This window comes from Gigantopelta aegis, chromosome 9, assembly GCF_016097555.1.
Source record: "Gigantopelta aegis isolate Gae_Host chromosome 9, Gae_host_genome, whole genome shotgun sequence".
Taxonomy (NCBI): Eukaryota; Metazoa; Mollusca; class Gastropoda; order Neomphalida; family Peltospiridae; genus Gigantopelta; species Gigantopelta aegis.
In genome coordinates this window covers 53,746,671-53,772,215 of record NC_054707.1, presented here as the reverse complement: position 1 = coordinate 53,772,215, position 25,545 = coordinate 53,746,671, and the positions used below count along the sequence as shown (strand labels likewise).

The 25,545-nt window shown below is 40.0% G+C and overlaps 1 protein-coding gene across 1 annotated transcript in view; it reads left to right on the top strand.

Annotated features, from left to right (window-relative positions):
• LOC121381020 overlaps positions 1-20,054 on the top strand; it is a 47,828-nt gene extending 27,774 nt beyond the window's left edge. The window contains exons 4-6 of the mRNA XM_041510096.1: positions 13,235-14,215; positions 18,019-18,233; positions 19,617-20,054. Of these exons, the coding sequence (XP_041366030.1) occupies positions 13,235-14,215; positions 18,019-18,233; positions 19,617-19,943 (1,523 nt within the window). The 3' untranslated portion in view covers positions 19,944-20,054. The remainder of the gene's footprint in view (positions 1-13,234; positions 14,216-18,018; positions 18,234-19,616) is intronic.
• The last annotated feature ends 5,491 nt before the right edge of the window (positions 20,055-25,545 follow it).

Genomic DNA, 25,545 nt, shown 5'->3' with positions numbered 1-25,545 from the left:
TGGTCTCAAGAAGTGGACGGTTCAACCTGAACACTCTAGACATTAGCCAAGTTAAACCCAGTTGCGATAGGAAAAAATGGCTGCCAGAAAATAATTTGAAGATATGCAATAAAACAAAACAAATCATAAGTTAGGTGCTTATTGGTTTGAAATCTTTTGAAACTGTACACTGTATTTCATGTACTTTAACCAGTTCTCATTTACTATAATCTTTGAAAAAATTATTAAAATGTGTCCATTCATTTCAATGATTTTAGGGTCCGTAATTTTGTCCTCCGCAGAGACCATAATGGGTAGAGCTGATATCAGTATCATGTCAATACCAATTTACCATACCGAGCAAATTTCTAAATACTGAAATTTCTGTATTAAAAAATGTTTCCCATTATTTAGTAAAGCACTAACAATATATCTAACGATGCAAAATGGGTTGGGTATAAATCAGACGACAGCCTCTTGTATGTAATTTACTTTTGTTTACATGAAATTAGCAGGTGAGCCTTAAGTCGGGCAGGCATTTAAAACTGGGTATACTGAAAATACCCCTCAATATCGGTATTGGTATTGTGTCAATACCAAATACCGTACCAATACCAGGGTATATCACTCCAAAAATACTGATATTGATACCAAACCTTAAATTTCAATACCGCCCAGCTCTAATGAGGGGATATATACAGGGTTTAAAGTAGCTAGCTGCAGAAGAAGAAAAAATTGTCAATTTATTAGACCTAGCAGGTGAAATAAAAATTCACCTGATAAAACAAAACATTGCAGGTCATTTCTCATCTGAGATTTAGCTCAACATTCTAATCCACAATGCTCTAAAATATATTTCAGAGGTTCAAATTTTTCAAACAATCCCAAACCACTTAAGGATTTTCTGTTATTTCTTTTACGTTCATCGGGGTACGAACTGTGTGAATCGGCAAAACCGTTTTCACATAAGTTTGCAGCTTATGTTTTTGGTTCATACCCAGATGAATGGAAAAGAAATCACAGACAATACTTATAGTTAAATTAGAACCATACTTGCAGTAATAACACTAAAACTACATACTTTATTTTGAATTATTTTTGGTCCATGAACAATAACGCTCAATAAGACAACTTAACCATATAATATGACGTCATCAGATATGATGTTCCCTGATGACTTATTTTTTACATTCATCGAGAAATGAACACTCTCATTGTACGTCTGGACCAATGGGATGACTCTATGCTGTAATGAATGTAACAGAAATTTAATTATATGCTGTTATATTTCCAGGACATATTTTTTCTTAGCAGGACATATTTTTGTTGGCCATGTTTTACTTCCTATATTGAGACCTGTATATAGTATCTTTTCCGAAAGTACATACATGGCACACAAACTCATTTCTTATCCGATTTTCATGAAACTTAACATATAGGAATAGGATCATAATATTTGAAATGAGTTCGTGTTTTTGACTCTTATTTGTCAAAGGTCAAGGTCACTGTTACTAAAATATGACATCACTGCTCTACCAACTAGTTTGATTTTCATTAAACTTAACATAGGAATAGGACCATAATATGAACAAGTTTGTGTTTCATCTCTGGATTAAAGGTCAAGGTCAGTGTTACTAAAAATTGAAATTTTGTCACTACTCCACTTTTTTGGAGATTGTGAGTGGGACGTAGCCCATTGGTAAAGCATTTTCTTAATGCGCACTGAGTCTAGGATCGATCTCTGTCGGTAGTCAGAATTACCAAATGTTTTACATTCGGTAGCCGATGATCAACAAATCAATGTGTTCTTGTGGTGTCCTTAAACAAAACAAACTTTGCTTTACTCATCTGATTTTAATCTCATAACTGGTTCGACAGCCATTAATGAATAAATGTCCAATGGCAGTGGATTAGTACAATTATTGTAATGTTGATTAATAAACACTTGCAAAAACACAGCAATAATGGAATTGGTTCCATTCATAGGAATGGACAAATGCTTCGGACAGAAGAATGACAGAAGTCACTTTAAAAAAAATAATAATTCATTCATAAAGATTGAATCAGAACTGGTCCCAGACTGGGATAAAAATGCTTTTCCCCCAAACCTGATCAGTGATGTATCGTATATGTATGTTAATGGTGAAAAGACACAAGTTTATTAAACTGTAGTCGTGCTTATGTGTTACATTGGGAAATAATGCTATAAGATGGGAAGATGAGGTTGGAAATGTAATTTTGTGTAACAGAATAACAAAGTATATCCATGTGAGTTTTGTGAGTACGCAGGGGTTGGGTTACAGCAAATAATTTTTATTTTTAACTTAATATTATTTAGTCAATGAACAAATCTTTGCTGAAGGGCTTAGCTCTTTATTGAAGGGCTTATTAATAATTTGAAAATTAAAATAATTTAATATTAGTAATGAAGATAATTGCTTCTTTTGTATTATGTATATTTAATATTAGTAATAAAAGAAAGAAATGTTTTATTTAACGACGCACTCAACACATTTTATTTACGGTTATATGGTGTCAGACATATGGTTAAGGACCACACAGATTTTTTTAGAGGAAACCCGCTGTCGCCATTACATGGGCTACTCTTCCGATTAGCAGCAAGGGATCTTTTATTTGCGCATCCCACAGACAGGATAGCACAAACCATGGCCTTTGTTCACTGGTCGGTGCAAGTGGTTTACACCTACCCATTGAGCTTTGCGGAGCACTCACTCAGGGTTTGTAGTCGGTATCTGGATTAAAAATCCAATGCCTCGACTGGGATCCGAACCCAGTACCTACCAGCCTGTAGACCAATGGCCTGCCACGACGCCACCGAGGCCGGTATTATTAGTAATGAAGATAATTGCTTCTTTTGTATTATATATATTTAATATTAGTAATAAAAATAATTGCTTCTTTTGTATTATGTATATTTAATATTAGTAACGAAGATAATTCATTTTTCTTTTCACATTACCTGTCCTCAAAACAAGTGCACTCCCCCCCCACTCCCCACTCCCCTACGGCTAGTAGTCTGGCCCGAACATCCCAACAGCCAATGGGATGGCCTAAATTCTTCTACTGCATACTCCTTCTAGTTCCAGTCACATGACTGTAATTTTCTTCTTTTTCTCTTCGTTATCGGGTCTGGACATCTTTTCTTTGGCTCTGCTTAGGAGTCAATTTTTTTTGTCGGATTTGGTTTTGTATGCACATTTTATGGTGGAATTTTTTTCCTCCATCGTATTTGTTGTCTTTATTACTTCATTTGGCGCGTTTCGCTTGCTTTTACAAGTGTTTATTTCGAAACTTGAAATGTTTTTTGTGTGCCGGTTGACAACATGTAGGCCGCCATTTGCAAAATGGCGTCTTTTTGTTTACCGGCTTTGTGTTTTTTCATGGCCGTTTTTTCTTTCTATTTCACAGATAGAAATTATTATCATGTCTGATGTTAGTTCACAATGTCTTGTGCGTGCATGTTTATGCTGCAAGAAATTCACCGCCGCCGACGACCCACACGACTTGTGTCCAGGATGTTGAGTTCCGTGTTCTGTTGATTCTAGATGCGAATGTTGTTTATGTCTTTCGGAAGATGAGTTTTCTGCCTACCTGAAGGTGATGTCAGCAAGGGCTAAGAAGGTTGAGTCAACTCCTTCTATCGCAGACTCAGTGGCGGATGTCCTTCGTTCCGTTTTTCCGTCAGTATTTCAAGAAACTATGGCTTCGATGGCTGGTACTTCATAACCGGCGGATTCGGGGTCAGGGCCGGTTCCAGTACCTTCATCTGGCCAGTCGGTTCCTTCGGCTCCAACTGCTGTGAATTGTGATGACAAGCATCCTGCGGTTTCTACCCAGCCTTCTAAGAAACCTGCACATTCCAGTAGACGTTCTACGGATTCATCGGTTTGTCAGTCTTCGCAACCATCATGGGACAAGGAAAAGGCTTCATCTTCGCATCGGAGCCATGACCGTAGCCAATCTCCACGGCCTCCTACGGGCTCTATGGACCATCGTCGCTGATCTTCGGCTGAAGTGGCTTCCAAAGCTTCTGAGGGTTCTAGACGGGACCGTCCACGGTCCGGATCACCTGCAGCTTCCACTACTGCGGGTCGGCTTGCCTGTGTGCGAGTTATGAGAGACTTCACAGATGAGGCTCCGGCGGCTTCCGTCATAGATGATACTGATTCCGCGGACCACATGACGATGAGGGTTGCCTGTCTGCGGTTTACGTCACTTCCGCATCCGCCGACACCTTCCAAGAAGGGGCCTACACCAATGATTGCTATGAATGTTCCACCGGAAGATGTGGTATTCCGTTCTCTGGCAGCCGACACTTTGATTTCTGAGGTGGCTACTGACTTGGACCACACCTTTAAGGAGACGGCGTCCTTCATGGCTTTTCCAAACTGGACCCAGCGCATGTATCCTGTTTTTAATATGCCTTTTAAAGATGGGGCACCATCTTTGGATGAAGATATTCATCGACTAGGGAAGTCATTACCAGTGGAACTTACTGACAAGCAGGTTCAGGCTATGGACACAGCTCAGCGATGCTGTTTATATGTCTTATCCTATCTTGATGTCTTCCTTGCGGCCATTGCTATACAGGCGAAAGATGCTCGTTGTTACGCTCTGTTCCAGCAGTCGGCGCAGATGTTAGTCTTCTTAACTTCATTTGTCACGTAGATGTCGACTACGTTGATGCGCCACCGCCGTCAAGCTTGTCTCAAATGCTCCAATCTGGATTTCAACATAAGAAACAACTTCTATCTTAACTGTAGTCTTCGTCGAAGCTGTTCGCTGGAAAGGTTTCGGATGTCGTTGCGGCTAATGACAAGGATCAGCAGTCAACAGCGACAGTCAAGGCTTTGCAACTGATCTCCACCTTGGAATCGACTAAACGTTTACATCGCAGACACCGTTTAAACGTTGGAGGGGTTCCTTTCGTGGTCAGTCAGCTCAACGTTTTCTAGACAGTCGACCGTCCTGTCCACCAGCCTGGTCCCAGGGGAAACCAGCCCAACATTGATGCCAGCTGGCTAATCTCGGACTCCTCAGACTTTCTCGACCTCCACCCACCCCTCATTATGACTCAGACCAATGATTTGAATTTGATGCTTCCGATATGTACCACGCCGGTCAAAACATCCATTGTCGGAAGTCGACTCCACCTTTACCGGCGGAATTGGGAGACTCTTTGCAACGATCCGTTTGTCCAGTGTTCGCACGGGTCATGGAAAGCATGGAAAGTCATGGAAAATGAAATTTTATTTTCCAGGCCTGGAAAACCTGGAAAAACGTGGGTTTTACGGGAAGGTCATGGAAAGTCATGGAAAATCGGTAAAATTGTGACTTTTCAACTTATATCCAATTGAATCCACCTTGGCTGGGATAAAAATAGGCGTTTTACGTGTGAAAGTTAACAGATTCCAGTTTTAACTGCCCGATCCGGTTTTTAGCACAGTCGATTGTACGACTGGTATTGTTAATTCCGTTACGCTTTTACTTGCTTTGCTTAATACAAACAACTGAGAAACGGTTGAAAAGGTGGTCTTCTTTTGAATTTTTTTTTTACAATAAAAACGAAAGAACAGGTTAGTCAGGTTTTCGTTATTACAGTGAATCACAATTATCATGCCTGGAAAATGTCGTTTCAATGACAATTGGACTACAAATCCTTCTTACGAAAACTTTTCTAGCATATTTTTTAGATTATAAGTAATGCTTGTTGATTTTGCAATGGTCATGGAATTTGTATAATTTAGTCATGGAAAGTCATGAAAAGGTCATGGAAAATCAAGTCCAAAAAGGTGTACAAACCCTGTTTGTCACGTCAGTCTTGAAGACCGGGTATCACCTGCAATTATCTTCCATACCACCCTTGACACTTTTGCCTTGAGAACCCCTCCAATCCGTGTTGCATGTCGAGGTACTTCAAGACTTTGTAAACAAGCTACTGGAGAAGGGCGCCGTCTGCAGAATTCCAGAGTCTCATCTCACACCGGGATTTTACTCGGACATCTTTCTCGTTCCAAAGAAAGATTCTGCGGATGATTCACAACATGGCGTACTTCAACAATCATTACTTGCAACTGCCTCCAGCTTTCAAGATGTGAACGGTTTGTAATGTCCTTACTGTAATACAACCAGGGGATTGGCTGGCCTAGCTGGATCTGGAAGATGTGTATCTTCACGTCCCGATCCATGTCGATTACCACCGATACCTGAGGTTTGTGCTACAAGGCAGCCATTACGAGTAAACAGTCTTGCCTTTTGGGATATCCGTGGCTGTTCACCAGGATTACTGCTCCGATGTCTCGTTTCCTTCATCGCAGAGGTATCTCCTTCTACCCGTATCTCGACGACTGCCTGATGAAGTGTCAGAGCAAGACACGGCTCGCTGTACACGTTTCCTTCATCATGGAGTTTTCCAGTATCTTGGGTGATCAACCTTGAGAAGTCTCGGCTGGATCCCACGCAGTCACTTCAATTTACCTGAATCTGTCTGACCAGACTTGGACCTTGTTGAAGTTCCTCTCGACCGATGGACGAAAATTCAATCCATGGTTTCCAGAGCCTTAACTGCTCTGATGTCCTTCCATGGTTGGCAGAGTCTCTTGGGTCTTCTCACGTTGGCTTAGGATTTGACACTCAGGGGTCGCCTTCAGCTTCGGCGGGTGCAGATGTTCCTGAATCCGGACTTGATCATCAGTCTTCCAGATGACCTCTGGTCCAGCCTTCAATGGTGGCAACTCCAGTCTTATTCGGCCGTTCCAAGCGTCCCATCATCTGTTCGTAGATGTGTCTCTAGAAGGTTGGGGCACCCATCTCAGCAACCGCACTACATCGGGGCTGTGGTCTCCAGATGAAGTCGGACTTCAAATCAACCTGTTGGAGCTGTTGGCTGTCTACAACACAATCTTTCATTGGCACCAAACGTTGAAAGGAGCCTCTCTCATGGTGGCCACAGACAGCATTACCACGGCGGCTTACATCAATTGCCAGGGTGGAACACAATTCATCAGTCTTCTTCAGCTGACATATCGTCTTTATGAGTTGGTCAACAGGATTCTTCTGCAACTTCGTGCTCGCCATATTCCAGGGGTATCCAATGTGCTAGCCAACATTCTGTCTCATCCGTCGTCTCCACAATTGACGGAATGGATGCTGCATCCGGAAGCATTTCGATGGGTGTGCAAAAACCTGTGGACACCAAACATCGACCTCTTTGCGACACGATTCAGTCACCAGCTGAGGGTTTAAGTGTCTCTGGTACCAGATCCAGAAGCCATAGATCTAGACGCTTTGGCCATCAGCTGGGATCAGATGAACGCTTATAAGTTTCCGTCACCAATCCTACTTCCCAGGGTGCTGCAGAGATTTCAACAGTTCAACTGTCGCCTTCTGCTCATCGCACCGATGTGGCCATCCAGGATTTAGTTTCTAGACCTCGTTTGTCTTGCAGATCCAAATCCACTACCTCTGCCAGACTGGGATCCTCTGTTGCTGCATCCCACGTCCGGGTTACACCATCCACAACCTCGGTTGTTCCAACTACACGCGTGGACGTTATCACCAAGGGTTTAAGGAAGAAAGGGTTTTCTTCTTAAGCCACGGAAGCCATCTTGAAAGCTTACAGATCATCTACTACTGCGGCTTACAACGTCCGATGGCTTTGTTTCCACCAATGGTGTGTCCGACAGAAAATCAGACTTCAGACTATTTGAGTGCCTCGTCTGGCTGATTTTTTAATGTATTTACGTACATCTTTGAAGCTGAAGGGGTCAACCATTGCGGGGTACGTTTCGGTGATCGTTACTGTTCGTGATGCTGCTACCGGAACAAAGTTATCGAGCATCCCTGAGATCCACAAGATGATTAAGGGATTTAAGCTTGAAGATCAAGTTCAACATTTTCGCCCACCAAAATGGAACTTGAATCTTGTGTTATGAGCATTGTCTACCACACCTTATGAGCCGATCGAGTCATCCTCTTTACAAGACACGGAAAACGGTGTTTTTGCTGGGATTCGCCACAGCTGCTCGTGTCTCTGAGATCCATGCGCTAGATGTTGACTTGGTTCAATTTCACAGAGATCACAGTGTGGTTACCTTGGGGTTGCTTATGAACTTTGTAGCAAAGAATCAGCTACTTGACCAAGCGCCTCGTTCGTATTTGGTTCAAGCCCTCTCCTTCATTGTTGGACCAGCGGATGTTGAGGACTTATCTTTACTCCCTGTCAGAGCTCTACACCACTACATTGAGAGGACTCGATCTTTTCGCCAACATCGCAAGAGACTTTTCGTCTCCTGTAACCAGAGTCATTTGAAGGATATTGTGAAGAACACAGTGGCCACCTGGATTCGTTCTTCTATCCTGAGTGCCTATTAGAAGGAAGGTTTGCCTGCTCCTTCTGCTACTAACCCGCATGAGTTACGTGCCTTGGCTGCCACGATGTCCCTGCACTGCATCACACCCATTCAGCACATTATCACTGGTTGTTTCTGGGCTACGGAATCCATCTTTGCCAACTATTATCTGAGGGATGTCTCCATGGAAGACGTTGAAGGGTTTCATCATCTGGGTCCTGTTGTTGCTGCACAGACTCTGGTCAATACAAGCCGTCCTCGTTGTCGTTGAAGTGTCTGTCGGATTCCTATCAGAAGCTGAATTCTCTGCGTACCTGGCAGTGGTGTCAGTGAGGGCTAAGAAGGTGGACTTTTCTTCTTCCATCGCAGAATCAGTAGCGGACATTTTACATTCCATCTTGCCGTCCCTGCTTCAAGAGACTATGGCGTTGATGGCGACTACTTCCAAACCGGCGGATTCGGTTTCAGGGCCGGTTCCAGTCCCCTCTTCGGGCGGTTCGGTACCTTCGGTTCCACCTGCTGAGAATTCGGATGACAAGCGTCCTGCAGCCTCTACTCAGCCCTCTGAGAAGCCTGCTCATTCCGGTAGACGTTCTACAGAATCCACGGTTCACCGATCTTCGGTACCGTCACGGGACAAGGACAGGGCTTCATCGGCACATCGGAGTCAGGACTGTAGCCGTTCTCCGCGGCCCTCACGGCTTCCTATGGGTTTCATGGACCGTCATCGCAGATCTTCAGTTGACGTGGCTTCCAAGGCCTCTGACGGTTCTAGACAGGACCGTCCATGGTCCGGATTACCTACAGCGTCCGTTAGGGCGGACCAGCTTGCCTGTGCTCGAGTTATGAGACACTTCGCAGATGAGGCTCCAGCGGCCAATTTCCACGATCTTCACTGCCTCCCATGGGCATCATGGACTCTCATCGCCGATCTTCGGTTGAAGCGGCTTCCACAGTTTCTGAGGGTTCCAGGTGTTCCAATCCTGCTGATCGCCTTGCCTGTGCGTGAATTATGAGAGATTTTGCAGATGAGTTTCCGGCTGCTTCCGTTATAGATGATACGGATTCCGTGGACCACATGACGGAGAGGGATTGCCTGGCTGCGGTCTATGACATGTTCCGCCGACGCCTTTCAAGATGGGCCCGACACCAATGTTTGCTTCAGTTGTTTCTTGGCGGTCGGTACTTTGCAAGTCGGTGCTACCGACGATGTTGCAGTTAACGTTTGCTTCCATGGCTGCCGCCACGGTTCTTGTGGTTTCAAGGAGGGTCCAGTGATGGTTCCAGCGACACCTTTTTTTGTGTGGCCTTATCTAGACTTCGCCTGTCTTGATTTTTCTGTATGCGGGTCATCCTGCGGCTTTGCTTTTGCCGTTTACATCGCTTGCGGCTACTGTGGAAAGGATTTCAGCAGTTTTACCGAGTTCACGTTCGTCATACTGTTCTCGTCACCAGTCTGAGTCATCCTCCTTTCATCGGAGCCGTGTACGCAGTCGGTCTCTACGACCCGTCACGGGTCCCACGGACCGTTGTCACTGATCTTCGGCTGATGTTAGCTTCCAGGCTTCTGATGGATCCTGACGGGACTTTTCATGGTCTTCGTCTCCAGCGACTGCCATTCCTTCTGATGGCCTTGCTTGTGCTCGCATTATGAAGAATTTCCACACGTTATTCCAGCCCCATCTGTGGTTGACGATACGGTGTTCGCAGTTCATCTGTCGATGCGTGCTTGCCTTGCTGCTGTTGTATGTTATGGTACCTTCGACGAAATGTCCCGCTCCGATGTTTGCTACGGACATTCCGCCTAATGACAAACCGTTTTTCCAGTTACCTGTCAATTGTCAGTACGCCGCTCTTGCTGTTGGGCCACACAGTCAGTTGTGCTACATCATCGATTCGCAGTTACATGCGTTCCGGGCAGGTGCTGACAACCGAATGCGTCGGTCTGTCTGTTGATCGATGAAGTTATCACGATATTCAGTAGGCCAATCGCTACATTCGGTGGTGTTGCCAGTTAGTCGCTACTTCCGCTGGCACCGGAAGTTATCCAGTCGCCATCAAGCATTTTGGGGTTGTTTTTACCGTGACTGTTTTACTATGGTCCATTGCGGTTTATCCCCCACTGACGTTCACTGTTGTTTTCGCCACAGTTTGTCTGATGCTGAGAAGATTCTTTGCTGCTGCATCAGGCGGTGTGTCTATTGTGGATACCAGCCATTCGTTGTGTGCGTTGCTTCACATCCATGTATATCGGAATATAGCGTAGCATTGTCGTTACGCCGTCGGTGGTTCTTGACTGTCTTAACAGGATGACTGTTCCGATGTCCCGGTTCCTGGGGTCTTCAATGTGTTAGCCGATACTGTCTCGCCCATCGGCTCCGCAATCAACGGCATGGATGCTGCATCCGGAAGCGTTTCGATGGGTGTGCGACAACCTTTGGACACCAAACATCGACCTCTTCATGACACGTTTCAACCATCAGCTGAGGGTTTACGTGTCTCTGGTACCAGATCCCGATGCCTTAGATCTAGATGCCTTGGCCATCAGCTGGGATCAGATGGACGCTTACGCTTTTCCACCACCCATCCTACTCTCCAGGGTACTACAGAGGTTTCAGAGGTTCACCTGTCTGCTACTCATCGCCCCGATGTGGCCATTCAGGGTGTGGTTTCCAGACCTCGTCCGTCTTGCCCAACCACATCCACTACCTCTGCCAGACTGGGATCATCTGTTGTTGCATCCCATGTCATGACTACACTATCCACGTCCTCAGTTGTTCAAACTGCATGCGTGGACATTATCACCAAGAGTTTGAGGAAGAAATGCTTTTCTTCCCAATCCACAGCAGCCATTTTGAAAGCTCACAGATCATCCACTACTGCGGCTTACAACGTCCGATGGCTTTGTTTTTACCGATTGTGTGTCCAGCAGAAAATCAAACCACAGACTATTCGAGTTGCTGTATTTACGGACATTTTTTGAAGTTGAAAAGGCCAACCATTGTTGGCTACGTTTCGGTCATCGCTACTGTTCGTGATGTTGCTACTGGAACGAAGCTATCAAGCATCCCTGAGATACATAAGATGATCAAGGGGTTTCGACTTGAAGATCAAGTTCATTATTTTCGACCACCGAAATGGGACTTGAATCTTGTGTTACGAGCGTTGTCGACCACACCTTATGACCCGATTGAATCGTCTTTACAAGATTTGACTCGGACGACAGTGTTTTTACTTGGATTTGCCATGTCTGCTCGTGTCTCTGAAATCCATGCACTTGATGTGGACCGAGACCATCATGCGGTTACCTTGGGGTTCCTCATGATCTTTGTGGAAAAGAATCAGCTACCCGACCAAGCGCCTTGCTCTTATGTCGTTCAAGCCCTCTCCTCCATTGTCGGTCCAGCAGATGTTGAGGACTTGGCTTTGTGTCCTGTCAGAGCTCTACTCCACTACATCGAGAGGACTAGATCTCTTCGCCAACACCGCAAAAGACTTTTCCTCTTTTGTAACCAGAGTCGTTTGACGAATATTACGAAGAACATGGTGACCACCTGGATTCGGTCTTCAATCCTGAGTGCCTATCAGAAAGAGGGTTTGCCTGCTCCATCTGCTACTAACCCGCATGAACTACGTGCCTTGGCTGCCATGGTGTCCCTGTACTGCGACACACCTATTCAGCACCTTTTCACTGGTTGCTTGGTGGTTACGGACTCCATATTTGTTACCTTTTATCTGAGGGATGTCTCCACAGAAGACATTGAGGGGTTGCATCATTTGGGTCCTGTTGTTGCTGTGCTGACTGTTGACTACAAGCCGTCCTTGTCATGTCTGTCGGATTCTGGGCTGCCTCCTGAGATGTCCACTGAATCAACAGGTGAGGACTGCTTAGACTTTAGTTCTTTTGCATGGTTCACGCACTGGTGCCGGAACTTTTGTCTCGATAACATTTACCCTGCACTGCATATGGTTATCTGTTGTTGTTATTGAACTAACAGTTCTTTGGTGTACTAGACAGAAAACACTCGGGGGGCATGTTCATTTCAATGTTCTGACGGATGCACCTCATTAAGTTGTCGCTTGTTATTACTAACACTTCAATACGTGAGGGGTTACCTAACACCTGCATCCCTGGTGGCTACATCTTCCCACCCTGTCAGAACCAGCATGAGATGTGGCTTTCCACCTCCTGGTCCATGTGTTCTAGGAGCCGTACCTGCCACTGCTGACGGATGCCACCATTATGGTTGTTGTTACTAACATCACCTGCATTGGTCTGTGACAGGGCTTACCATGGTTGGCCTAATTCTTCCACTAGTCAGCCTCTATCCGGTCTTGGGGAGGTGCACTTGTTTGAGGACAGGTAATGTATCCATAAAAGAGAAAACACTCCAAGTTTTCTTCAGGCTCCATCCGGTCTTTGGGGAGATATCAGGTGCATCTACAGATCTCGGAACCCACTGCCTTCTGTTGAATGTTGCACTTGTTTTGAGGACAGGTAATGTGAAAACAAATGGAGAAAACTTGGAGTGTGTTCTCTTTTATGGATACATTACCTGTCCTCAAGGATTTCATCCCGCCCAAGCCTCCCCACTTCCTGTTCTTTGTACGATGTGCTCAGGGGAAATGAAGGAAATTACAGTCACATGACCGGAACTAGAGAGAGTATGCAGTAGAAGAATTTAGGCCATCCCATTGGCTGTTGGGATGTTTGGACCAGACTACTAGCTGGGGGGGGGGGGGGGGGGGGGGGGGGGGGGGGGGGGGGGGGGGGGGGGGGGGGGGGGGGGGGGGGGGGGGGGTTGTATTATGTATATTTAATATTAGTAATGAAGATAATTGATTATTATGTATGTGACAAAGTATTAAAATTGTTTTTCCAGATATTGTTGAACAATATCAGACATCAAGGCCTGGCACAGAGAATTTGGAGTCTTGTCTTTCAAATTGTCATTGTCTGAACTGTCCAACCATCCATCCAAATTTTAATGTTTGTAATATACCAATCTCAAATCAGCATAGTATAACAGACAATAATACATGTAATACCTTCGGTACCCATGTTCCCTTATATAGCCTGGATCAAAACCATTTTCTTGGTGTCAATGACATGTATCCATGCATGACCGGGCCTCCATGTACATGCAGAATTAACTTTCCTACTGCTGAACACTGGGCCGGAGACCGTGAACAGACAGTCAGAAAGACCCCACTCAACTCTGTGCCTGTTTCGACACAATGGACACAACCTGGTGCCATTAACTGGTTGCCTCCCAGCTGTGTGTCTTCAGATACAAGACACTCGAGTTCTCCCAATACTTTATCTTCACACTTGGATGTCGATGACTGTGCTGTAGCAAAACCTGCTTCAATTACAACAGACTTCATACAGATGGCCATATCTTCTAGAAATCCTTCCCATCCTGAACACCAGGTTAGTGGTGGTTATTCACCAATGACCGGAAACCAGAATCCTGTCGTAGCAGGTCAAGACTACACCGGTCCTTGTGATATCTATGATAATGAAACTACTTCCATGTTAAGACGTGAATTGAAAACACAAGCGTACTACTGTAGTGGATATCCATGTCAATGCCCCATGTCTTCTATGCAGTACCTTCCGAACCAGAACCCTGCACCCATCTCTCCAACCCAATCAGATTCCAGTTGTCAGTGCTATACCTGTAAGAGGAACACTGCCCCCCCAGGTACTGTTGATCGGTTTATCGTCTGGGTTCCCGTCACTCGAAGAACTCAGAGTTGTGCTAATCCACTGCAGACGTTGAATCGTCAAGAGTGTCAGAGATGCAACAACCCATCCGGAGATCCGCAGACAAAGGAAAAAATCCAGATCGTTTTTAATGGTAAGCCTTTCAGTTTAGGTGTGAATTAGAATGTATCTTAAGAGCCATTCTCATTATGCAGTTAGTCGCATGTGACAAGTCAGTGTGACCAATCATATAATGAGAATGCCCCTTTAGTGGTAGACTGCTCACCTGAGGCGTGATCTGTCATACTGTGATTATGTCTTATCTCCTTTTTGAAGTCCTCTTGTGTTATTTGCTATTTTAAGTACTGCTTCCCTGATATCCCTCATATATATATATATACTGTAGATCCTGAAATTAATGCTATCATAATATTAATGCGAAAAATGCAAGTTCGTGTTATTTGCATTAATAATATGACACATTTATTTCTAGGTTTTATCTATGTGTCCCACATTATTAAAACAAAAACAAACTAAGATTAAAATTCTAACATATTTATAAAACAAAACTGGAAAACAATTCATCATAGATGAGACAGACTAATTGTCCTATAGTCCAGCAATATGCCAGCCACATGTGGCAATTGCAGGGTTCTGGCCACTCTGTCAACAGCTGACGCGATCTTTTGCGCGTGAATGGGTTTTAACACGCTAATCCTGAGTTCGACAGTTTTTTTGTTTTTACTGTTCAAGTTCACTGGCCGGTTCACAGATAAGAGAGATTCAGTTGTAATGTTTAGCCAGATTTAGGTAATTATACACATTACGTAAATGATTGCTACAAAAATATGCTTTGAGTTGATCTCACCAAAAATATCCAGGACTAAGCAGATTAAGTGCTGTGTACACTGATCTATTGGTGAGTTGATCTCATTGAAGACAGCTGATTTAAGGGAAAAGTACACAGACCTGTGTTGTTAATATTTCAAATGGAGGCCACTCGCATTAATTTCATGTCACATTTTAGTCTGCCCACCGTCACATTAATTTTGGGACACATTAATTTCAGGATCTACAGTATATACATGCGGTTTTTATATGGTAATTTATTAAGTTATTGAACATTTCTCGTCTATAAAAGGCAACTTGTAAATTTTTATTATGTCAGTTGTGTATGGTATGTTACAGTATGCACAGGAGGAACAGGTCATCACAGTGCTAATTAGTTTTCGGGTTTTCAATCTAGAGATTTTTTATGAATCCTGTCTGTGTGATATGCAATAAATAGCTACATATATAGTCCGTCCATCCCATCATCCTACAAACATGTTTTTTGTAAATAATTTCAGTTTGGTTTGACATAAGAAGAAAATTGTTTTGGAAATAACAAAAAAAACACCAACCCTATTTTTGTGTGCAATTTAGAAAATAATTGGCTCAGAAATAAATAACTTGTAGTAAATTCCATAGTATGAAAAAGGTGTTCTTTGTGGGAAGGACTATAAATTTGCTTAGGTGTTCAGGTGTTCGTAAGCGTGCAACAAGAATAGATTGCATTGTTTTTGTGTGTTTTTGTCTTGCCTTGATGAAATCAAAGTGTGAGATAATAGGTATCACTTTTCTGGTAGCAATGACATCAATACATTAAATTGTTGCGTTTATATCAATTTTTCACAAACTTTTTTTTTTTTTAAATCCCACTGTCCCCTTTCCTTTCTCTCCTTTGACTTCCATCTTTCAACATCTTTTGCTGTCCACTTCCACATCCCAGTCCTTGTCTATCAAACCACAACAGGTGCTTGTCTCTTCTGGCTATCTGTGTTAGCTTTAGCTGTGGGCTTAGTCTGACCACTTCAGAGAGTGTTCAGCAGTTACTTCTGGCTTTGTTAAGAAACACTTGTAACCACCTATTATACTCCCCTACTACCGGCAGTCGTTAGTGCGGTGGGTCAGAACAGCTTTATTAGCAGCAGAGGACAACGATGCCATCATTAAAATTTGGTTTATACATGCAACTAAGAATGTTAAATTAAAAAAATATATATTAAGTTAAATTAATTTTTATTTTTAAATTTATTTATTTATTTTTTAAACTAGATTTATTCCTAGATGTTACATCATAAACTATTTCTTCATTCAATGAATCAATTTAGGGTAGGTGAAAATTTTAATTCCACAGAATTCATGTTTACATACTGGAGATGACATGACACAGTGTTTGACCAACTAACTTGTGTAACATTTCAAAATACATTAAATGTTTTATCAGTCCCCTATGACTATAGATTTCATCTCCATCATCTGTCTCTCTGTCGGTCTGTTTTTCAGATGTGTTTTTTTCACAATACCTTGAGATATTGAGCAGAAATTGGGTGTATAGCTTTATCATGTACTGTTAAGATCAAGTTTGACTTTTATGGTGATTTATCAATGCTCTTGAATTTAGGAGATATGAAAATTTGTTAGGATTGGTAGGGGACAGTATTTTTTGAATTCTTGTTAATGTAAATATATGGGACGATTACTTGACAAATCGATTGCAATTACTTTAGAATGTCACGATTACGATTACAAGATAATTGAAAGTAATCAATTATGATTGCGAATACATTGTCTATCATTATTTCCACAAATCTACACAAATAATGAAATGATGTTACCACCATGAAGTTATGCACTTTATTTTACAACCATACCGATTTCATTCATTGAAAGACATAATGGATAATTTTGGATTATTTTAAACATTTATAAACGTATGTATACTGCAGGGAGGGAATCAGTTTCCAAAACCAGATTTATTATTTTTAAATTTGGATTATTGACGAAAAAGTACCCATAACCATAGGTATAATTATTGTATCAATGCATAACATATATATTTTGTTATATTATTGAAATAAGCCATAATTAGTAATTGCAAACTGTCTGATCACTATTACTTGGGGGGGGGGGGATTTATTATTTGTAGAACGTATACCGGTACCATTTAACACCATCCACAAAATCGATTTGCAGTCATGCTTGCTTTGTGCCATATTATAAGGATCCAATTGTATTGGTGAAAATTACAAGTATCTTGGTCTGGGTATGTTTATTTTGGTATCATTAGAAGCGCCGCGTTTCGTAGAACATCTATTAAAATCAGCTTTCGGGAATTTTTATCAGACGTATTAATATTTTAAGCTATTTTAAAGGAAAATAAACCAAGGTTTATCGTGATAGACTACTTTCAATTGGGTGTTTGCTTAATTAGTTATGACTGGCCACTAACAAAAGAAAAGAAAGTTTGCCATGGTACCATTGGTGGACTTTCACACCTGTGACAAAACAAGATATTGTCAAGCGTTTTTTAGTTGAATTCAGACCTGTGATAATGCTGTATATGCATTCAGATGAACGCAAGTGTTTTATTATAAAAACAAATATATATGTACAGGGCTAAAAATTTGCAAGAATCTCCAAACCCGATTCGCAAGCATAAAACATCCGAATCTATTTGGATTCGCGTGAAATATTTTCAAAAATTTATTAAATTGAATGATCAGCGAGTAAAACGTTACCGAATTAACAAAATAAAATATAGTAAAAAATAGTCTGTTTATCAAGCTTCAGTTTAAACTGGCTTCAAAAGCATAGCCTACATTAGAATCTGTGCATGTTCGAAACATAGTGGTTTATCGAGACTAGTCATGCAGTGGTTGGCCCATTTCTATGAACCAAATTGCCAACGAAGAGAACCGAAAGGAACATGTTTGTTCAGTTCTTACATAATAACAATAGACAAAAATTAATTAAACATTTAAACTCTTTTTTTTTTAAATTGAGATAAATTTCTATGACACTAAATCAGTTTATTGTAGCTATGACGTTTAATCTCATTGAATCTTGGGTTTCCATCTCATTTTAGACAACAGCCATGTTTAGTACAGTCACTACAGTGTATATTTATTTCAGATAAACTACCATATGTGTTTATCACTTCTGGCCAAAAAGAAAATGGTGAATGTGTTCATAAGCTGGTTATGAAGTTCATTGCACATCTGGAAAAGAATGGAATAAATGTTGTTGCACCTCTTGTTGATAAATTGTACTGCTCAAAAGTTTTGACTGATGGACCAGTGAGAGAAATGGAAAGCTATGAAAAGGTTTTGGAGTATTTTCTAAAACAGGTAACTAATATTGCATATGTGATCTGCAGTTACATAATACAATAAGATGGCTGAAGTATTTAATGTGTGTTTGTGCAAATAATTATTTATAGTGATGTTACCTATTTCTTCAACTAATTTTGCTGACCACCACTTCATCCCAGGCCTTGTCTCTCTAACCGTGATGTGCTCGTGGCCACTGTGCTATTTCCAATCAGCGTTATATTTAAATAATGTTCATGGGCCGTTCTATGTAAAACAAAATCTCATGCAATATTTTGAAAATGAATCATATGGTTTATGAGTGTTCACGTTCAAATGTCGCTTTAAGTCACCAGTACAATACCACATTCAGGCTTCTGAAATTCATGACTTCATTTCACTGACATAGCATTGTATGGCCTGCTTTCTATTAATGTAATTCCACGTGATGTATCATGTGCGTTTTCAAGCACAGATATTAGTTTTTCCATATCTGTGTTTTTACAAAATTAGACGTTGCCGAAGTGTACTTTTGGGCTGCTAATAAATACTTTGTGTTATGACGTCACCAGGCTGAAAAACGTGCAGTGGAATAATTAGTTATCGATCAACCTTTTTTAAGCGTGCAGAATCAAGTTTATATATGAAAAGGTACTTGGTATATGCATTGTTTCAATAAACTCATGCATGGAAATGTGAGTAAAATCTGTTAATGGAGAGAAGGCCTAGCGGTAAATGGTGGTAAGCAGAATTTTCAGCAGCAGCAGCAGTGCTGGTGCAGCCTGAACTGTTAAGCGGTACCAACCACCGTGATTAATACTTTATATATTTATGCTTTGGACTGTGTTTTTTAAAGTGAATCACATGGGGTTTTGGGAGGCAGTCGCTTTTTATACCTACCACCCACAAAATAAAATTTTATTTCAACCAGATATGCATGGAGAGAAAAAAACTGCAATAGGACTCACCTGGCAAAACTAATAATTGCAGTGTCTCTAGCCTTCTTCATTTGGTCAATTCTAGCACAGCATTTATATTGGATTAGATATGCATGGCAAATCTAGAATGGGAATAAACCAATTTGCAACAAAATGTTAAGGAATCTACAACTCCAGAATACTTTGTTAAACACTTGACAATGTACATTATTTAAGGATGCCTGTGTGATAATGGCAATAACTCCAGGATACTTTGTTAAACACTTGACAATGTACATTATTTAAGGATGCCTGTGTGATAATGGCAATAACTCCAGGATACTTTGTTAAACACTTGAAAATGTACATTATTTAAGCATGTCTGTGTGATAATGGCAATAACTCCAGGATACTTTGTTAAACACTTGTACATTATTTCAGGCTGCATGTTTGATAATGGTAATAACTCCAGGATACTTTGTTAAACACTTATTCATTATTTCAGGCGGCCTGTGTGATAATGGCAATAACTCCAGGATACTGCAGCTTCGTGGGGGCAGGGATTGATAAGAATTCCAAAGAATGTGAGGTGGAGCCAGATATCTTCCGCCAACAAGTGTTGCATGTTTACACACTGATGTACACAGAATTTGTTAGTAATGGGAGCAAGAACCACAGATTCTTTCCAGTTAAGCTTAACAGTAAGAAGATTGCCACTGAAGATGAGCACATCCCTGAGTGGATAAAATTGACATTAATCTACATTTTTACTGCACACAAGATAAGCAATGACCTACTTGATCACTTAAAGCCTTCATTGGTATCACCGTGATGGGCAGACAAATCTAAAGCTTAATTTAATAGATATCCTGACATGCAAATTAATCAGAATGTTAATTTAATGGATATCCTGACATGCAAATAAATCAGATTGTTAATTTAATGTTTATCCTAATATACAGACAAATCAGACTGTTTATATAATGGATATCCTTACATGCAGACATACATGCAGACAATCAGAATGTTTATATAATGGATATCCTTACATGCAGACAAATCAGAATGTTTATATAATGGATATCCTGACATGCAGACAAATCAGAATGTTTATATAATGGATATCCTGACATGCAGACAGATCAGAATGTTTATATAATGGATATCCATACATGCAGACAAATCAGAATGTTTATATAATGGATATCCTGACATGCAGACAAATCAGAATATTAATTTAATGGATATCCTGACATGCAGACAATCCTAACAGCTTTAATTAGGAATCCTGACATGCAGTGAAACTTAGAGCATAATTATGTATTATGATTTGGTATGCAAGTATCTCAAAAATCTGAAAAACAACAATAACTATTAAAGATAGTTTTAGAAGAATAATTGAAGAGGCCATATATGGTTTGGCTCATCATAAATGTTCTATCCAGCATTAATTGTATTTGAAAAAGTTAAATTATTGATAATGTTATAGTAAGATTTTAAAGTCAGTGATTTTATGAAATTTGTTAATATTTAGGAAGTTTCCTGAAATCACAAAAAACACACAAATGCCCAAGATTTCACACAGTTATACTCTAATTAAAGAAAGGTATGTTGACAGGTCATCAAAATCTTAATCTAAACATACGGTCAAAAAACTTAGGGAGCAATGTGTTTTCATTAAAAATTCACTGGTGATCAAAACAGTGTTTTTACAGTACACATCATTTTTTTATTTAGCAATTGTTGAGTGCACAGAAATAGATTTTTTACATCCCAGTTTATTTTTTATAATATATATATAGGCTATGTGTTATGAAAAATGAAACTCTTTGTTCTATATTAAAAGAGTTATGGTTCTTGTACAGTGAAATGCATCTTGAAGCCACTGACCCAAAACATACCTTGTTTCACATTAACTGCAATTTGCAATTTGAGTATCAACAAACACATTTTATTTTGCAAAAAGGTTGAATTAATTTATAAGTTAAAGGGACATACCCTAGTTTCAGCCCGTGAAAGTTAACACTTAAGTTTTGTTAATCTACAAACCTGTAACACATTTGGATAAAGTTACAATTAAGTGAAACATGAGCCTGTGGCTTTGAAATGGTGAAATACCCTCAAAAAATAGACTAAAATTCAATTCCATAACTGTTACTTCTCAGACACGTGTGTTTTTAAAAATATGAGAAATGCATTTTGTGATATTAAAAACACCAGGATGACCAAAAACACTTCAAATGTACGGAAATTAATAATCTAAACAACAAAATCTATGTAAAGTATGATTTAAGTTATCACATACGGTTATAATAGTCCAAAATATGTGTTAGTGTTTAAAAACTAGGGTATGTCCCTTTAACAGTAAAAATGTTGTAGCAAGTATTTTACAGTGCCTAAAAACTAAGGTCTACAGGACACAATATTGCAAGTGAAATTGTGCTATGACGATTAAACTTTACAAAACACTTGTCATTTGGTGAGCAGATTATTTTGTCACACCTGGCTGTCATTAATACATAGTTTATAGTACCATTCAGATGACACGTATTGACAGTCAAAACTATGTGCACGTTTTGGACTGTGTTTGTGAATCACACATTGTTGCAAACATATTTTATTGTACAAAGAACAAAAGAATTGGGCACAAGTTTGACAACTTACGAGGCCCTCTTCTATATTCATACAATATACTTGGCGACCTATTAATACAGGTCGCCAAGTATATTGTATGAATATACTGTAAATATAAACTACATCTATACATTCAAGGATAACCAGTTTAAGGAAATGTATTATATACACACACAATGAAAGATAACCAAGGTCTCCCAAGGTATTCCGAATGGGATATCAAACTGGGAGTTTTGTCCATTTCGATGATCGAGATGTTTTGAATGCTTCATTGACCACACTGAAAGCATCGTAACACATTGAAATGTTGCAATTGTAAATGAACTCTTAAAACACCTTAGGCCCGCTTTACATTAATACAATTCCATGTGTGTTTTATCATGTGCATTTCTGCACCCGGATATGTGCTTTTCCTTATCTGCCTTTTCACAAACAGATTACATATAGAATACTAAATGAGCTAGCCTGTCATATCATTTTTATAAAACGAGGGAACAGTTTTGGTATCTGACAAGCGATACTAATACTGTCACGAGTTTCATAAAGATGGTATGGTGGTCAAGCGAGTATAGTATTTTATTTACTACAAACCCAACTGCAAACAAGCCACAACGCAGAAGTAAGCAAATGTCGAGACCTACTACACGTTATTTTTCTACGAATTGCATCAGCTAGTGATCTACATCACACGTAAACTTGAACGGCGTCACCAATGTACAGTTTTGATTTTGGCGCAAAGCTTGCATTAAATGTCAGTTAAAAGTAGACTAAACTCCAACAAGAGCCTTGTGTTGGAAAGATGCATACCCGGACCACCAACACATACTGACACTTTAACAAATGAAAAACGCGTAATTTTAGATTTAATAAAAAAATATTATTATTCCTGCTAACTGGGGCAGCCATTTTGTTTTGTTTTTGTGACATCCGGTGGTATAGCTTGGGGCGAAGTGACGTCAGCTCCATCTAACTTCTCTATTATGCACAGTGTAAACAAACGCTCTAATTTATGACAAAGCAGTTCGCTTTCATCAACCTGACTTGTAAAACAACACAAATGACTTGATAGTATAATAAACTATTTAACTAAATATATTTCAATTTGCATCAATATAACGAAATGGAGTTATAGTTTTTTTTCTTTGAAAAAATCCAAAGAAAAAATTCATATTATTAGGCCTAATTCGAGCAAAAACGACCACTCACGATACCCAGGTGATACTTTTGGGGGGGGGGGGGGGGGGGGGGGACTACGTAATAGGGCCAGTTTTGTGATTTTAGATGGGAAAGTCTACTTAATCAAGGGTTTTACAGAATTACTTACAGTAATAAAGCAGCAGGATGGCTGGTAAGGTCCATTACAATTTGAGCTTATCACACAATACCCTGTGATCTTAATAAAAAGAGGCACGTCTTTTTAGTGTATCTAGACACAGTGTCTGGGGACCATCTAAATATACACCTGCCAGTCAAGAACCACAGGTACAGGCCATGAAAAGAAAATACCAATTAACCAAGAAAACACTCCGACTATTATTTCAGTACGTGGGCTAATTTATATACAAAACATAATGCAGTTATTTCAACACTTTGACAATGGTGGTTTATTTTGTATTGAAAAATAAACCACATATACACGATGCTATGTTACTGGGATGGATATTATTACAGAACATTGCGATGCATCCACAAATATCAGGTATGTTTTGTTTTTTCATTTCGAAGACTAATTCCTGACGTGACACGTTAGGTATTACGTAACCACCAGCTCGTCAGAGGGCATATTCACTGGGATGGTACAAAATGGCTGCGCCCGTTATATATAATAGCCGTCACATTTAACCGTTTTATTAATTAACTATACGATTATACTTGTTGATATTAGGCAATAATGTGCATTATGTATCGTTGAATATGCATACCAGTCCAAAAGCCTTGCTTTAGCATTCCTTTAATGAGGTGTTGAAATTCACAATAATAACTGAATTGTTGATTGGACCAATAAAGATTGAGCTTGAGTGAGTGAATGGGATTGACTAGATGTGATGCTGACATTTTGAACATGTGGCCATTGAAAAAGATTAAATAGGTCCAAATTTAACAGCCTATCTTATCGCAATTTCCATTCATGGCCATATTTTGTAATGGTACTCTTTTAAATTACACTATTTTGTACAAACACAGTTAGATCTCGGAAAAAACCCACTCATTTTCAACAGCAATTTTGCTCTTAATGTTTTCTAGTGTTCTAAAAAAGGATGCGTCATTTTATTGCGGGGAGATACAAAATGACGTCATTCGAATAGCGACATCATGCAAATAAAAAAAAAAACCCACACCTTTCTACACGTGCCAATATTAAACTAGTTAGATATTGAGTACTTGTTATGACATTAAAAAACCCACACCTTTCTACACGTGCCAATATTAAACTAGTTAGATGTTGAGTACTTGTTATGACATTAAAAAACCCACACCTTTCTACACGTGCCAATATTAAACTAGTTAGATATTGAGTACTTGTTATGACATTAAAAAACCCACACCTTTCTACACGTGCCAATATTAAACTAGTTAGATGTTGAGTACTTGTTATGCATTAAAAGAATCCTTCATATGTGTCCATGTGGGACAGGCCTATTCCACCCGAGGGTACATAATTTGTTGTCAGGGACGAGGCTTGCCGAGTCCCTGACATCATATTATGTACCCGAGGGTGGAATAGCCCTGTCCCACATGAATACATTATGGAGGATTATTTTTCTCCCCATCCAGTAGATGAAAAACAAGCATTTTGGGAAAACGTGAAAAAAATATTTTTTTTTTTTTATCTTACAATAAAATAATCATAACCATTGAAAACATTGAAAAGATCGTACCCAAAAATGGTTTATACTAAAAGTATAAACCGAAAATGATAGTATAATTTCATTATGACAGCAGGTTTCCTTGTTTTTATGAAATATAAAACGCAGTTCTTGCGTTCTTTTGCCATTTACGTGATGTCACCCAATGTTAATATCAGCTCAAACAACAGAAGTCACGTGGCCATGCAAGACCCGATTTATTCTGCATGGGGTGACGTCACGGAATATGCCTGTCTTGTATGGCTAAAGATGGGAGAAAAGTAATATCTTACAGTACAATTTTTACTTTTTCAATAATTTGTTTTTAGACCATTTTGATACTCTTTTTTTTTTTTTTTCCAAGATTCTATACGTTTTTGTTTTTTTAAATGCAGTAGCAGCACTGGGTATATAAATTCAATTGTGCTGTATATAAAACCTAAATAAAAAAGGTTTATTGCACTGTATATAAAATAAAATAAATTTAGTTGCACAGTATATAAAAATAAAATAATTTTTCTTGTATATAAATTTTTTAATAAATTTGAAACAGTTGTACTGTATATATACCAGTATATTTTGTTGCACTCTTTATGAAAACTGTATATAGACTTAAATGTTGTATTGTATATTACTGTATATATAAATTTAGTTATCATACCATCCTCGGTGGTGTAGTGGTTAAACCATCAGACTTTCTCTGGTAGGTACTGAATTCACATCCTCAAACTGGCTATCACCCAGAGTGAGATTTAAGGCCACTGCACAGACGTCTCTCATTAATTAATTGATTAACAGTTAGTGGAGGTCAAACTGTGTGTTACCTTTTTCTGTGAGATGCAAGGAATCTTTTATTAGGACTTTCCCACAGACAGGACAGCACATACCATGACCTCTGACATAATAGGATGGGTTAGGAAAACTAGTGGGTCTACTGAGCAATGTATCCTACAA